A 16,706-nucleotide genomic window follows, 5' to 3' on the forward strand; every position below is an offset into this window, starting at 1 on the left:
CTTTTTAACCCTTAAAAGTTATTTTTGAAATATTTTTAAAATAAAATATTACCGGTTTATGTTAAAAAAATGTGGAAGAATATGTTTGATTTTTTATTATTATTTTTTTTAAGTTTAAAAGATAATTAATATTAATTTACACACATTTCACCTTTTCTCGCTTGGGCGCCTCCTTCTTTCTCCCGCCGTCCACTCTCCTCTGGTTCTCCTTCGCTTACAGTCGCGAACGACTGACGCCGATTCTCCGACTGAAGTCAGTTCTTCTTCAATCGCAGTCGTCACTCTCACCGGCGAGCACACGGCAGCAACAGATTAATTACGTCTCTCATCTCCAGCAACGGATTGGCTAGATCTCTCCGTCTCCAGCGTGACCTGAGGTTTAATCTCTCTATCTCTGGCTCTCTCTATTTCTATCCAACCACCGCCTCCTTCATTTTACGGCCGCCGGCGAATCTGTTTCGATCCCAAGTTTTCCCCCAAAATCCCAAACCGGTATAAACCAAACCGAAACAGATTGCGGTTCAAAAACTAATTTCTCTTTTTCCTGATATCGGTTCCGTTTTCGGCTTAAGAAAACCGAATCGATAGTCGTTATATTCGATCGAATCGGTTTAGTGGCTGCATTTGTTGCCCTAATGGTGGGAAACTGGGGCCTGAGTGAATAACGGTTTCCTTCAAGGTTTCTGTTCCAATCCTCGCTTCCTGAATTGCTAATAGCTTCATGTTGATGAATTGATTTTAACACCTGATACGGTGAGCATGTCAATCTTCGTTATTCTGAATCCTTATTTCCTTCTGTGTATTTAGCTGATATTATGCTCGAAAGGCTCCGAATCTAAGAAAATTGAGAACTGAACCATTTGGTCAGTTTGAATTCACAATTTTTTTTTCTTGTTTATATTTCAAAAATCTTACAGTATTATTTACTCCACACAAATGAATGATAACGATATTAAAAGTTATAAAGTACTATATAAAAGAATGACGAACCCTTGATTTTTTTTTTGTTGAAATTCCTGCTGTTTAAGCTAAACTCTTGAACTTTTGAGCAACCTTCTTAGCTAAATTCGGTATAAATTTCTTTTCCTTTTCATTTGATCGGTTCCACAGAACCCATTGAGAATTCTTAGTATTCTATATGAGGAAGAACAATGGGAGGTAGACTCGTAATGTTTAATTTTCCCTCTTTGTAGTTTTGATAAGATTGTAACTGGAACTTGATCTGCATTTTTTTTTTTTCTGACTTCTCGATGTTAATAAGATTTTCAGCTGTTTAAATTTTGAACTTCTAAACGTGATTTATCTTTAATTTTTTGGTATTTCGCATTCAAATAATTTTTTGGTATTTTCTTGCAATTGCAGTGCAGGCTGGTCAGAGCTGAGGTGCCACAGTGTCTAAGATGGAGAGTGATGCGGATGCTGTGAAAAAAACGCAGCTGGTGGAAGCCCGAGCAAGAAATATTAGTCACAATGTTAGGTGCATTGAGTGCGGTAGTCAATCCATTGAAGATTCACAAGCAGATATTGCGATTCTACTCAGAAAGGTACCAGTTATTTAGATTAAACTCCATGCTTAACAAGTTAACTTAGCCGGAAAATCAGGGAAATTCTGGGAAAGATTGATAGGGAAGTTCAAGAGTCCTTCTCTCTTGTGCAAAATTGTCCCTTTTTTCCTTTTAAAGAAAGAAAATATTTATATTAATGATGAAAAACAGGAAAAGCTCCTCATAAGAGTGCACCATATCAAGATTATAATAATAATTTAGTCCCGTGAAGAGGAGAGGAGGCCGTCTGTAACAGCCCAAGTCCACCGCTAACAGATATTGTCTGCTTTGACCCGTTATGTATCGCAGTCAGCCTCACGGTTTTAAAACGCGTCTACTAGGGAGAGGTTTCCACACCCTTGTGAGGAATGCTTTCTTAACAATCCACCACTCTTGAGGACCCAACGTCCTCTCTGGCACACCGTCTGGTGGTTGACCCTGATACCATTTGTAACAGCTCAAGCCCATCGCTAACAAATATTATCTGCTTTGATCTGTTGCGTATTGCTGTCAGCCTCACGGTTTTAAAACACATCTGCTATGGAGAGGTTTCCACACCTTTATAAAGAAAGTTTTGTTCCCCTCTCCACCAAGAAATCTTCCGTAGAGTTGTTTTGATGCAAGAAATCTTCCTTAAAGTTAGAAGATTACCTTCAAAATAACTATCTATGCTGGCAGCCCTTTGGAAATTCTCAATGCATATTTTTTGATAAACTCCATTGGATCATGAATGATGGACTAAAAGAACTGACCCACCAGATCATGAATCATTGCTACATGATGATTTCTCACAGATTTGTTGAGTTTTCTATCTTCTGCCAATAATTTTTGGATCAATGTTGTTTTGCAACAAACTTGCTTGATGTTCGTTTGTATTTGTAATATCACCATAGTTGATCCGTGACGAGATTCGGTCGGGGAAATCGGACAAGGAGATCTTTAAAAAGCTCGAGAATGATTACGGGGAGACAATCCTTTATACCCCAAAGTTCGACCTCCAAACTGCAGCATTATGGCTATCACCGGTCAGTAAATATCAGCAAGAAATTCAAATATTAAGTAAATATTTCTGCCCATTTCATGTAATTCTAGTTCTAAACATGTTACCTTGGAATATAGGTGTTAGTGGCTGGTGCTGCTGCAGGAGTATGGGCTTATAGTAAGTACAAGCAAAAGTCTAACGTTCATATCATGGCTTTGAATATAGTCAGGGGCGTTCCATTGACCCCTAGAGAGAAGCAAACCATGTTAGATCTCCTCTCACCTCCACCACCTCAGAGAGCCGCTTCTTTATGGTGGAGGAGATGGCGTAGCCAGTGAGGTAAATACTCTCCATTGCTAGCTCGAACAACAGTCCTAAGAATTTCAGAGTATGACACGAAATTTTGGCTCAAAGACAAGCAACACAAAATGAAGCAATGAAATCTCCTCATCCAAGACAAACCGAAAAACATGTTTGGTGGTCTCGTTGAATAATTTTTCCAGTGTCTTTTTTCTTTCCCTCATAGTCCATTTTATGTATAAATAGGTATATTTGTTCTTTCTCCTTCCATTGGGATAGTGATGTTATTGTTTAACTAGTTTGACATGGGTTATCGATCAAGATATTAAAAGTTTGAGTCACTCCTTTTATTAATCGTTGAATGCACAAGAAAGAAAAAAATATGTAAATTTCTTGAATTTTGATAATAAATGGTGACATTGGTTGTGGGTTCCTCTAAAATCTCCCGTAAACTCGGGCTCGTGTGGGACCATGTCGCCCGAGCAATCAAGTACGACTGCTCATGGAGCTTAGTTAAATAGAACTGGGGGTCACTCTGCTTTCTTGATGCATCCTTTCTTTCAAACGTATTTCGTAAACTCTCTTAACGATAATTACTAGATCATAAATGTCACCGAATCCTAACTCTTTACATAAAATACAAATTATAAGGATAAAACCCACAAACCCAATTCATAAAATTTCCTAATTTCCCTCGACAATTTTCGTCTTAATACTAAAAACCCTCAAAAGCCGCGGATTCTATCCTTCCATCCATTGACCTCCGACGAGAATCAAAGCATGTCAAACCAACGTGCTGGCATATGCAGATTGCGGGAGAAGGGAAGTCGGGCGGGCTGCAATTTCAACTCTCCAACTGGCGGCGAACTGGTCAAGATGCTTCGCTCAGATCAGAACTTCATTTAAATCCAATCATGCGTTCAAGAAAAGGGGCTACGCTGTTTTTCGTCAACTTCAAGAAAGGATTGACTATTCGTAAGTCGTCCCTTTCCTTAATGATGTTGACTTCAATTTATACGATAAACTTGGTTGACCCAACTCTGTTTTATTCCGTTTGTTCTTCATGATTGGTGAGTGGAATGATTCAGTTTGGTGGAGGGGGAAAGATTTTCACATTGAGAGCTTCTTTAAAGACCAATAGCTTCAGAAACATATTGCATATTCATCTTTGATTAAGGTACCGCTCTGCTAAGGCTCAGATGGATAGAAGCACAGGTAGTACTGGTTATGGTGGCAATACACAACAGGATCAACCTGGGTTCGCAGGCCCAAGCATGTACCAACCAAATACAGGTAGCCCAGCTAATAATTTTACACAATATGCTGAACCTGAGCTCCCAGGTCCAACTATGTATCAAGCTAATACAGTCCGTGGGACTGTTTGGAGCTCTGGATTGTTTGATTGCCATGAAGATGAGACTAATGGTTAGTTTTTGCTTTTGATTTTGTAACAATTTAGTCCATATCGTGAAAGTATTGGATTGATACTCGAAAATTCTTGTCTGCTAGCATGTGATCTGAAGATCCCAATTATTTGAAATGTCTGTGGAGCAGTTCTTTGACACATTAGTTTCTGTTTGACAGCGGTCATGACAGCATTCCTTCCATGCGTGACATTTGGACAGATTGCAGAAGTAATGGATCAAGGAGAAATGAGTAAGGACTTTCTTTTAACCTTGAATTTGTGTGAGATCTGGTGTCGGTTGAAGAGAGGAACGAAGCATTCCTTATAAGGGTGTGGAAATTTTTCCCTAATATCTGTAAGACCAACGGCGATACGTAATTGGTCAAAGTGGATAGTATCTACTAGTGATAGGCTTTAACTGTTACAAATGAAATTAGAGCTAGATATCGGGCGGTGTGCCAGCAAGGATGTTGGGCCCGAAAGGGGTGGATTGTGAGATCCCACATCGGTTGGAGAGGAGAACGAAGCATTTCTTATAAGGGTGTAGAAACTTCTCCCTAGCGGACACGTTATAAAACGGTGAGGCCGATGGTGATACGTAACGAGTCAAAGTGGACAATAGTGGCTAGTAGTGGGCTTGGATTGTTACAAAACGGTATCAAAATTAGACACCGGGTGATGTGCTAGCGAGGACGATGAACCTCTAAGGGGGTGGATTGTGAGATCCCACATCGGTTAGAGAGAGGAATGAAATATTTCTTATAAGAGTGTAGAAACCTCTCCCTAGCAAAGGTGATACGTAACAGGTGGATTGTTATTTCCCATTCTCTGTTTTTCTCATATGATTACCATTTCATAGCTTCGATTTGTGTTAAAAGTTAAATGAAGGTGTTGTATGTTGCTGATATATTTGTGATACTCATTGCAGCCTGTCCTTTGGGGAGTCTTATATATGCTCTGATGATGCCTGCTTTGTGCTCTCAATGGCTGATGGGGTCAAGCTACAGAAAAAGACTGAGAGAGAGATATAATTTGGTAGAAGCTCCGTATACTGATATCATTTCTCATGTGTTCTGCCCATGTTGTTCACTTTGCCAAGAGTTCAGAGAGCTCCGGAAGAGAGGACTTGACCCATCCTTAGGTACTTATCCTTCTTTCAATTTTATTTATGAACTGTATTACTTGTTGAGGAACTTTGTTAAGCATTAGCAAAGATCAGTTTTGCTCCCCCATGATATAGCTTTTTGCCTGTCAAGTTAGTGAGATCCCATGTCGGTTGGGGAGGAGAACGAAGCATTCTTTATAAGGGTGTGGAAACCTCTCCCTAGCCGATGCGGTTTAAAAACCTTGAGGGGAAACCCAAAAGGGAAAGCTCAAAGAGGACAATATCTGCTAGCCGTGAGTTTGGGCTGTTGCAAATGGTATTAGAGCTAGTCATCAGGCAGTGTGTTAGCGAAGACGCTGGGCCCCGGAAAGGGGTGAAGCGTGAGATCCCACATCAATTAGAGAGAAGAACGAGTGCTTGCGAGAACGCTAGGTCCTGAAGGGAGTGGATCGTGAGATCCCACGTCGATTGGAGAGAAGAACGAGTGCTAGCGAGTACGCTGGACCCTAAAGGGGGGTGGATGGTGAGATGCCACATTGGTTGGGAAGGGCGAAACATTCTTTATAAGGTTGTGGAAACCTCTCCTAGCAGACGCATTTTAAAAACTTTGAGAGCGAAGCCCGAAAGAAAAAGTCTAAAGAGGACAATATCTGCTAGCGGTGGACTTGGACGTTTACAAAAACTCTGGTCGTTTCTTCTCAATGTCATTGGGACTTTGAAGGCTGCCATGTTATGCTTAGTTCATTCGTAAATGAATCTTACAAATCACCTCTACCGACTACTAAGTAGCTCAGCTTATAATAGCTTACGACAAGGACATGTTTTCGAAGTGGTATAAAACAGGACAAAAGTGATTTTAAATGTTTTATAATCACTCCCAAACATGTCCTAACAGTTAAACTTGTGTCGTGTGGCAGTTTGTGTAGCTTTAAAAGCAGTGTGTCGAGATGTGAGCTATTAACTTATGAATGATTATGTATATCCAACATGTCACGTACAGGATGGAATGGAATTTTGGCTCAAAGACAGGCAGCACAACATGAGACAGTGGATGTTCCTCCTCCAAGACAAACCATGTTTTAATCATCACCTGAAAACATGTCCCAAGTTTTCTCAACTTTCAATTATGTGCTTGGTCCTGTTTTTTTTTTTTTTTGTTCTTTTCCTTTTCTTTTCTAGTTAAGTTCGTAGATTCTTGTTATTTTTACAAATGTATGTTTCTTTTTCCCCCTCCAAATATTTGATAATTGCCATAGTGCCCTTGTTTTCTATCTTACAAATGTATTTGAATGCAATTTTTAATTTAAAGTAGATCAAATGTTATTATTATTTTCAACGAATAGTTAATAAGATTACCGATTCCGACATATAAACGTCACTTGGTGCTCCTCTTAGAGGAAATGGATGAATTTTTGTTGATGGATGAATCGAATTTTATTGATCGGTAAGGAAGAGTACTATTCATTCTCTTCCACTCCCTTTTTCATCTTGGTTGGAACGAATCTTTGCGAGACCCATTTGAGGTAGGTTAAATAAACATCTCTATATCAAACTCTTCAGATTTTTTTTTTAAATTAAAAAGGGTAACTGATTCGTTCATCATTCACGAAGAAAGTCCAACAATATAGGGAGTGTTTCGATTATTTAAATTTCACACACCGATAAAAGAAAACGAGATGCATGTTGTAATGTTGAGTGGTCCGAGATCAAACCATGATTTATTGCAGCACCAAGGTGTGTTGGATTATGGCAGAGAGGGGCTGTTCAAGCATCAGAGTCGCCCCATTCATCAACTTTTGCGGCCACAACGCCCACATTTTTCATGTCAGTGATATTATCTGTGTTTTTTACCACCTCAAAGCGTTATAATCTATGAATTGTTGTTAGAAATGGAAAGGATTTAGAGTAGAAAGCTCACTTACCCTGATGGATTTTGGGAGTGGCAGCTGCCGTTGCATCACTAAGAAGAGTGATTGAATGGTAATCCAAAGACACAGCATCAAAAACTGTCTGTCTGATACAGTTTGGCGTTTGAACACCTACAAATTCAAAGGGATACAAGATATTCATACTCTAAGGATGGAAACGGAAAATATAATCTCAGTCCTCGTTTAGCTAACCGTGGTACGTGGGGTTGGGGACGGGAAATATAGTCTCAATCCTCGTTTAGCTAACAGTGGGATAGGGTGGGGGAACGAAAAGTATAATCTCAATCCTAGTTTAGCTAATGGGGTGTAACAGTCCAAGCTCACCACTAGCAGATATTGTTCGTTTTAACCCATTACATATAGTTCCATATACTTATAAAGAATGTTTCATTCTCCTCTCACCAATGTGGGATCTTACAATTCATCCCCTTGGTAGCCCAACGAACTTGTTGACACACCCTCGATGCCTTAATACCATTTGTCACAAGCCCATCGCTATTATATATTGTCTGTTTTGATCCGTTACGTATCGTTATCAGTCTCATAGTTTTAAAAGCATGTGTGCTTGGAAAAAGTTTTCATACCCTTATAAGAAATGTTTTGTTCCCTCCTCCAATCGATGTGGGGCCAGCGTCCTCGCTGACACACCGCTTGGTGTCTGACTCTTATATCATTTGTAACAGCTCAAGTCCACTCCTAGCTGATATTGTCCGCTTTAACCTGTTATGTATCGCTGTCAACCTCACTGTTTTAAAACACGTAGAGAGAGGTTTCCACACCCTTATAAGAAATGTTTCGTTCTCCTCTTCAACCGATTTGAGATATCACATGGGAAGAAGTCTCTTCTTATTTCCTCTCCCAGTTCTCATTTAAACGGAGATTCCTCGCCCGATTCGAAGTGAATCATTCATCCAAGTTAAATGAACATCTCAATCATACGTAAGAATCTTACCAGCGATAACCAAATCAGTAATACCCACACCCTGCAGAAGGGAATGCAAGTTAGTATCAAAGAAGGCACTGAACCTTGTCTTCACCAACTTATAATCTCACCTTGTCTTCACCAACTTATAATCTCCTTCTTTAATTTCAAGGCCTTCTACTAACTCTGCCCCTCTGCTTCCTTTTGCAGCTGGCTTTAGCTCCCCATTGCCATAGTAATGGCGGCGAAACCGTTCCACATCTCGTCCTTCACGATCATGCTCTCGGACAACCTACGACAAACAAAAAATGAACAGCAATCCCCGACAAGCATAAACCTAAAACAGCAGCTGCCAAAGCCTAGCTAGTAGATAGTCATTTTTGGACTTTCGTACAGACTTCCCTCAAAGTTGGTTTTAAAAAATCATTTGTCAGGCCGCATCGTTATCAACAAGAATGTTTTGTTCTCCGCCCCAACTAACGTGGGATCTCAATTATTACAAAAAGTATCAGAGTCAGACAACGAGCGATGTGAAGAAGGCTGAGTCAAGGACACTTGGCCTCAAAGGAGTATCAAAGGGAACAAGTGCCAACGAAGATGCTGGTTCCCGAAGGGAGGTGGATTGTGAGATCCCATATCGGTTGGGGAGGAGAATGAAACATTTTTTTATAAGAACGTTGAAACTTCTCCGGCCAAAATCTTAAAAAACTTTGCGGAGAAGCTAAAAGTAGAAAGTCAAAGAGAATAATATATCTGCTAGCTAGCTGTAGGCTTAAGCGGTTATAATAACAAACCCAGATAATGAACACGCCCCGCTTTCTTGCAATCTCGACTGCCCGATACACGCTTGGGAGTATGGCACGGGCTCCTGGTAAAGCGAATGCCGATCCTTCATCAATGAAATCTTTCTGTAGAGAAAGAATTGGAAGAAGGTTATGTTACAAATTATTAACCATCCTTACTTTACATCAGACTCTCTACTAACAATACTCAACCATTCTCTCTTCGAACAAAGGACACCATAGAGCCTCTTCTGAGGCCTATGGAGCTTTCAAATAGCCTCTACAATGGTATGATATTGTCCAATTTGAGTATAAGCTCTAGTAGCTTTATTTTTGGTTTCTTCCAAAGGACTCGTAACATTGGAGATGTATTCCTTACCTATAAGATCAATAATCGATGCGGGACTATTCTTCCAACAATCCTCAACAAGTTAATTGTGAGCGGGGAAGAGCGATAGGGATGTGGAGAAGGGAAAGAGAAAGAACCTGCATGTCAATGACGAGAAGAGCAGTGCGATTCCATTGATCCTCCATAGCCAAAAAGCTTCCGAAAACGGAGAGCAGGAGGGATGGGTTGGTAGTGAGTTTCTTGAAATAAAGAGAAAAATATTGAATTGAATAAGTTAGGGCTCAATTATAAAAAATGGGTGAGATATGGTTGGATTGGTCAGAATTTATTGTACAATATATTTTAAGATATTTTGAGAATTAAAGTTTTTCCCAAACATTTTCCCCTTTTATTTATTTTTTTAATTATTTAGAGATAAATTACTTTATTAAATGAAAATTTTATTATTAAATTTATGCAAAATTTAAAATAATAATAGTATTTTTTTTTTGTAGAAATAAATAAATAACAAAACATATTTTTCCCTTTTATTTATTCTTTTTAATTATTTAATGAATGGGAAGAGTGAAAATTATACATATTAATTATTTGTGAAATTAATTGTAATTAATTAAATTAACTATAATTTGAGTTGTTAATTTTTTATTACAACATTCAGTAAGGAATAAAATATATTTAATATGTCATAATACAAAATTAATGGAGTGGATTACAGCTCAAAAGATTGAAGATCAAGAAAATTAATTAAGGCTAATAAAAACAACCATATTTATTAATTAACAAAAACATCAGATTAAAATAATCCCTAATAATAATAATATTAATATTAAAAAGGATTAAATGGAGATTAATTAATTAATTAAATCAAAAGCAAGTTGGGTCAGGTAGGTGTGTGCTGGTACCAAACATAGCCCTCTACTCCTCAGCTCCTTCTCTTGCCTTTTCCTTTCTTCTCCCTAATAATAACATATTAATTTAATCTATTTATACCGTATAAAATAGAATCGATTTTAATTTTTCAGAAAGTAAACGTTCGGTAACTATTCGTGAAGAAAAGTAATAGAAGTGTTCGAAAAATTTGATAATTCGAAAAACTCGATTAGCCCAACCAAATTCGTATGATTTTAGTTGAATTGTGAACGGTTTCCGTTTGTTTGAAATCTGACCTACAAACACATGTACTAAAAAAATTTTTGAAATCTTGATAACTTAAAAATTGGATTCTATCAATTTTGACGATAATAACGAGAATATATAATAAAAAAATATAATAAGATAATAACGAGAACATTTTAAAAAATTTTAAAAACATTATTCGTCAATTTATGAAAATGTATGAACTTTGTCACCGAAAAGAAAATCGACCCATTTTAAATAAGCTCTCGAACATTAGAACCAAAAAGTCGAAATTTTGAAAAAAAATTAATAAAAAAAAGATTACTCGTCCATATTCATACAAACACTCTCGAATGCATGAAACTGTTTAAACTGTAGTATATACTTACAAGAGGCTGTGAATTCGTGAGCTGTTTTGGAGCACTTCGCAGATAAGGGTAACTGAGAGCATGCCGGTCAAAAAAAGTGAGATTTTACTGTGCCCCTTTTACCTCTCAATCTCCACTTACATAATGATAATAGGGTCTCTTTTACCGATCTTAAAACTGTAAATGGGTAAGAAAAATAGGCTTTTTACCTCAATTTGTCCGAGAAAATTTAAAATGAAATGAAATTTGAGGTAATGTGTAACGTAATTAATATCATTTATAAGATTTCAGGGTAAAAATGAAAATTTTTAAAACTTAGTGAAAGACAGTAAAACTTCGAGATATTTTATGTAATTTTAACGTGAACTTTAAATTTTACCTTTCCAAATGGAGAGACGATTTGGTGAAGAGTTGTGATTCGATCTACGAGCTTCTCCTTCCTCACCTGTTATTATTCGATCATAAAATTTTATATTGCTTCTATCGGTTCCTACAAGAAAGCTAATTCGTAAGCTTTAAGGTTGAAGTTTTGAAGTAAAATCTACCCTTAAAGGTGGTTGGTTTGAAGATGGCGGATGAATCCTAGCTTTCTTACATGCTCCACAGGCGACGACGGCGGAGCGATTCGACTGTTCAAGTAAGGGAGAGTGTTAAAACTTGACAACAAAAGCAAAGCCAAGGAAGTGGCTCACCTCCAACGAGTGGTCGGGGTCGGGGCCGCCACCGCCACCACCGGAGACGACACGGTTGCTCCCATGATCTGGGTTGTTACTATTACATGAAAAGTGAGCAAAGTTTGTTCAGCTAAAGAAGTTGTCCACCAATTAGGGTTTCCACCCATCATTTGCTTAATTTCAGCTCTAGAATCTATGAGGCTTTTTGGAGGTGGAAGTCAACTTAAAAATGGCTATCTATATATATAATAATAAATATAATAAATATACTAAGGTTAGTTTTCATCCATATATTGACATTGTGAGATCTCATATCAGATAAAGAGGAAAACGAAGCATTCATGATGTGAAAATCTCTCCCCAATATTCCATTTTTGCCCTTCTCATAAACATCAAACTTCAATTTTACACTCACCTTTTCAAATTATCGTATATATGAATTGACCCGACCCGTCCAACCCATTTTAATTTTAATATTACAATTATATAGGTTGAAATAGATAGATTGACAAAGGGCATAATGGGCCTGAAAAGGCCCAAATAAAACGAACCCTGGTGATGGGCCTAAGTTGGCCCAAACTCCGTAAGAGGGTTTTTTTATTTTCTTTTTTATTTTCTTTTTAATTTTTAAAAAATTTCTTTTTCTCTATCTTTTCTTCTTCCAGGCGTGGTACAGTTGGTTACATTTTTAATAATTGCATTTATGGACCAAATTAGTTAATAATCCAAAAGTAAATAGAAATATAATACATTTAAAAAAGAAATTACAGGTTGGGTCAATTTTCAAAAACTGCCCACTAAATCTTGAAATTGCATATTGATCTCATCAGCCATCTCCATTTCCCCAAGCCTCCTTAAGCCCTTGCTCAAAACCCTAACCATATAATCATCGGCTTTGATGGTGGATCCCCAACCGCTCCTCTTCATCATCCTATAAATCCTCACCGTCGATTCCCTTCTATCCCCACCAATCACCGCCTTGATCAACTTAATCAAGCCCTTGTCATCGCACTGGATCACCCTATCTTCATCTTCCAAATCGCAAACCAACCGGTCGATTTCCTCCATCGCTCCGTTCCTCGATAACGCCGCCGCCACCTCTGCGTACATCCCTAAATCGACACCGTACTCCGATCGTACGACGGCGAAAACCTCCAAAGCTAGGGCGCACCGGTCCTGCCGGAGGAGCTCCTTTAAGGTGGCGACGAGGTCGGCTTTGAGCAATCGGGAGAGAGTAGTGGAGAGGACTTGTTCGAGCTTCGTCGGGTCTGATTTCTCGGCCCGTTTTAGAGATTGAATGGCTTGGATTGCTTCGGTGCTTAGGGTTCTACCTTTGACTAGCGGTCCTCGGTTGTCCCGAGGACCGCAGCGTACCGGAAGGGAAACGACGACGGTAGCGGTGGCGGAGATCGGAATCGGAATCGGGATTTGAGATTTGAGAAACGTGGAGTGAAGAGAGAAAGCCATGGCGTAGTGCAGGTTGGGTAGCGGATTGGGTTTTTGCAATGACTGTTGTACCCTTTTGCTGAGCGTTGTGGGGAACTTGGGCTTGGCCGGCAATATTGGGCCTTGTAACTTGTCTGTTTAATTTATTCTGTTGGGCCGTATGTTGGAAAAATTGGGCCCAATAACTGAATAATAATGTAATCAATCCTTGATACGACAAGGACAGGTCATCATACACGTATTGAAAAACACCACATTGGAAGTGATAAGCTAGCTCGACCTCCAACATTGCTTTGGAATTGCCATCTCATTACTTGCATTTTTTTAAAAACAAAAATTATAAAATAATAATCCTTCCAATTTTTAAAATGAAAAACTAGTTAAAAAGTTAGATAATTTCGAGATTATTATTATTTTTTTAAAATTCTCTTAAATATTAATTTGATGATTCCTAACATGGTATTAGAGTTCATGCCTTAAAGTTATCCATATTAATAGAATTCTCAAATGTCGAACCAAGACCTCCAAAAGAAAAAGAAGTTGAGGCTACTCGAAGGCATAATAAAAAATGACCAAGACTCCCAAAGAAAAAGAATAAGAGTCTCTATTAAGAGGAGATGTAAAAGTTCATAGAACAGATTCTGCCTATAAAAGACTAGAATATAGTTCATGTGGTTAGAACTCGAGATTTTTTGATATACTTTTAAGGTCATACGATATTTCGTGCCCTTAAAATCTAAACTCCGAGATATAGACATTGGAATTTTATAATGGATATGGTGTAGGATGAGAAAGGGGCCGAGTTGAGGCTGCTGCTTGTTGGGAGCCACCAGCCGACCACAGCGTGCAGTTGGTCGAGGCATTTTCTAGTGGAATTGGATTTGCTTTGCTTTCATTTATTTTTTTGCAATCCATCAAAAAGTAAATACATTTTTAAATTGGATCTTCTAATTTAATCAAACCTTATTTTAATTCGTAATTATACAATAATCCCCACTTTAGAACATGCTTTTATTTGATTTTATTTAGTCATAAATTCAAATATTTTCTACCTTCATTTCCCTTTTAACCTAAATTCTTCTTTTTTAAGACGAGAAATTACATAACTAGTTTAGGTCCAGAGGAACGCCACTATCGTGTATGGAGATGGAATTGCTGAAAAGGTGAGGGATCTGATGATTCTATTTTCATGGCTAAGTTTAGGGCATGAGATACCATGTTAGGAATCATGTCTTACTTTGGGTTTTGGTAATAGTATTAATTGATTATAATAATTATTTGCTAAATTAAGAATGTGGTACTCATTCTCAATAATCCTAAAAAAAAAAAAAAAAAAATTATATTTAAGTTTATGGATTTAAAGAATAACTAATAAATCAATGTCCTATTAATTAAAAAATAAAAAATTCAGCAACTTATTTTAAATAAAATTAAAATTTTAATAGTTTATTTCAACCGGACTAAAATAAATAAAAATGTTAAAAGTTCGAGGCTAAATTCGTAATTTAAAACAATATAAGTAAAACAATTCTTTCAATATTAATATTCAGAATATAGAAATGTTGACCCAAAAAGTCTAAATTCGTACTTTCATGTGTTTTATCACGCCTATGTCTACGCGACACGTAACCTCAGGTGAAAAACGAGACCACAAATCATGCGGCCTATGGCTTGCCACGTAAGCTGTAATCCGGACCCACGTCAGTCTACGGTCAAATCAGATAGCGGCGATTCTTTGCTTACATAATAACAAAATAGCAAATTTCTGAAATTTATTATTATTTTAATCGTACAATAATTAATTATTTTAATTTTTTATCGTCATAAAACATTAAGGTACTGTTCATTATTTTATAAATTAATACGTCTCATATTTCAATATTGGAGTGCTTTTGGATGACTAGTTCATTAAAGTAATACTTCTAGACGTTTGGTATATTAATATTCATTTTTTCAGAAAATAAAATAATAAATTAATATTTAACAATAAAATAAATAATAAATAATAATATAACATAATTGTTCAGTTAGCACAGCAAATCAACTCAATTATTCGGGTTTTTAACCAAAAATAATTTTTATTAAATAATAAATCCATTCAATCTAACTTATCAAATTTTTATTTTTAATAAAAATAAAATGTTGATTTAAAACTTATTTATTTATTTATTTTCAAACATTTAATTAAAATTTAAAACTCAACTTCAATAAATATTCCATTATTACCTTTTAATAATAAAGAAATATATTTCAAAATGGTAAAATAAATAATAAAAACTAATTATAAAATTAAATAAAAGATGCAAAAATATTTATTTTCTTTCGTTTTAACTCAATAGTTTTAGAATTTATAAATGGAATACAATTCATAATTTTTTTTTTATTCGGCCTCAACCCAACTCAAGTGGTATAAATTAAGTTCGATTGATTCAGTCGGTCAGATTATTGAGGTTTTTTTTTTTTTTTATAATCATTTAAATGTTTAAAATATAATTTTATAATTTCTCTTTCAAGCATTTAGTAGTGTCGAATTATCATTTCTTCATCGGGTTCTCCTCTCCGATCTCTCCCGAGCTCCACCCGACCCCTACCGCCTTTTTAAAAAAAATACTTTTAACTTATAAAAGAAAAAAAAAAAAGTTTAAAGGGATGAGTATGAGATTGAAAGCGTGTGAAATGCACTTGGATTAGGCAGAGGGCCGTGGGTACGAACGCAATGCCACGCGTGGGGAGCAAATGGGTCACAATCCTCCATTCTCCTTGTCCCTCACTCCCACTATCATATTCTTTTTCTTTTTTTATTTATTTATTTTAACCCATAAAACCATAATTATTTGGTTGAACCATCAAATTAATGTCTTAAATTATGTTTTTTTGGATTTTTTAGTTTAAAAAATTGGGTTTGAAATGATGAGATTTGTTATTGCTATTGTGTGCTCATAATGTTTGCAATTGAAAATTTACCTCAAAATGGATTTAGATTTTTTTCGCGATTAATTAAAAAAAAATAGAGAGTTTTGTTTGTAATAATATGGATGTTTATATTCTTATATTCTTTATTTTTTCCGACATTTTTAGATTTTTTCAAGATTATATTGACCATGTAATTAAATAATATTATCTTTGTTATTATTAAAAAGTATTTTTTTTATTATTTAATAAAATAGGGTCAAAATTTGGAGTATTATTAATGGGCTAAAATACTTTTAAAAAATATATAAAAAAAATTAGTTTTTTAAAAATGTTCGTTTTAATGAGCTAAAAATAGTTTATATTTTTTAATTTTATTTTGATTTTTCTTTAAAAAAAAGACAAAATAATTATTTTTATTCAGATGTAAAAAGGAAAAAAAAAATACAAGAAAATCCCTTTTCTAAAAAAAAAGTTTAAAATAAAAAGGGAGAATAAAAGGTAGTGTAAATAAATAAATAAATTTGAAAAATAAATAAAGAAAAGTACAATATCAAATAATTCAGAGATTTGCTTCAAATTCTCTTTACACACTTTAAGTAAAAGAATTAAAACATAGTTTATGGACCAAAAAAGGCAAGGGGAGATTAATGAGAATCAAGTGGGTGGAAATAAAAAACAAAAATTATATTTAAATTTTTTTAATTTAAACCCAACCTTAAAAAAAATTTAAAAAATGTTTTTATTGGATAGAAATTCAATAATTTATTAAAGAAAATAAAAAAGAAAAAAAAAACTGGGAGATTCTCGAATATCAAATAGTTATGAGGAAGACTTAAAAGTAAGATAATTTTTGTGGGTTCGAGTCTATCTTA

General features: G+C 35.9%; 4 protein-coding genes across 10 annotated transcripts; 2 read left to right on the forward strand and 2 right to left on the reverse strand.

Moving 5' to 3' along the window:
- Positions 1 to 151: 151 nt before the first annotated feature.
- Positions 152 to 6,647, forward strand: LOC111488733 (cytochrome c-type biogenesis CcmH-like mitochondrial protein). Of its 7 annotated transcripts, XR_002719244.1 has the most exons (5): positions 152 to 753; positions 1,363 to 1,544; positions 2,438 to 2,569; positions 2,664 to 2,990; positions 6,412 to 6,647. XR_002719244.1 is itself a non-coding variant. In XM_023136653.1 (4 exons), exons 2-4 carry the CDS (start codon positions 1,401 to 1,403, stop codon positions 2,862 to 2,864), a joined length of 477 nt encoding a protein of 158 aa, XP_022992421.1. In that variant the 5' UTR covers positions 152 to 753; positions 1,363 to 1,400; the 3' UTR covers positions 2,865 to 3,167. The 7 variants fall into 7 exon arrangements, 6 of the variants coding, with proteins under 6 accessions (XP_022992421.1, XP_022992422.1, XP_022992424.1 ...); XM_023136653.1 differs by lacking the exon at positions 6,412 to 6,647 and having other exon boundaries at positions 2,664 to 3,167; XM_023136654.1 differs by lacking the exon at positions 6,412 to 6,647 and having other exon boundaries at positions 1,368 to 1,544; positions 2,664 to 3,167.
- Positions 3,512 to 6,647, forward strand: LOC111488698 (protein PLANT CADMIUM RESISTANCE 8). Its single transcript, XM_023136602.1, has 6 exons — positions 3,512 to 3,635; positions 3,668 to 3,801; positions 4,004 to 4,251; positions 4,411 to 4,482; positions 5,160 to 5,372; positions 6,337 to 6,647. The coding sequence occupies exons 1-6, from the start codon at positions 3,630 to 3,632 to the stop codon at positions 6,417 to 6,419; spliced, it is 756 nt and encodes a 251-aa protein (XP_022992370.1). The 5' UTR covers positions 3,512 to 3,629; the 3' UTR covers positions 6,420 to 6,647.
- Positions 6,648 to 6,862: 215 nt separating this feature from the next.
- LOC111488720 (probable inactive nicotinamidase At3g16190) lies at positions 6,863 to 9,562 on the reverse strand. Its single transcript, XM_023136633.1, is given in 6 exon segments — positions 6,863 to 7,052; positions 7,086 to 7,174; positions 7,259 to 7,375; positions 8,217 to 8,478; positions 8,981 to 9,094; positions 9,455 to 9,562. Coding segments are annotated over 5 exon segments (615 nt in total). The 5' UTR covers positions 9,503 to 9,562; the 3' UTR covers positions 6,863 to 7,052; positions 7,086 to 7,100.
- Positions 9,563 to 12,188: 2,626 nt separating this feature from the next.
- On the reverse strand, positions 12,189 to 12,999 carry LOC111488709 (protein THYLAKOID ASSEMBLY 8, chloroplastic). Its single transcript, XM_023136618.1, has one exon. The coding sequence runs from the start codon at positions 12,940 to 12,942 to the stop codon at positions 12,259 to 12,261; it is 684 nt and encodes a 227-aa protein (XP_022992386.1). The 5' UTR covers positions 12,943 to 12,999; the 3' UTR covers positions 12,189 to 12,258.
- Between the last annotated feature and the right edge of the window lie 3,707 nt (positions 13,000 to 16,706).

This window comes from Cucurbita maxima, unplaced genomic scaffold (genome assembly GCF_002738345.1).
Source record: "Cucurbita maxima cultivar Rimu unplaced genomic scaffold, Cmax_1.0 Cma_Scf00013, whole genome shotgun sequence".
Lineage (NCBI taxonomy): Eukaryota > Viridiplantae > Streptophyta > Magnoliopsida > Cucurbitales > Cucurbitaceae > Cucurbita > Cucurbita maxima.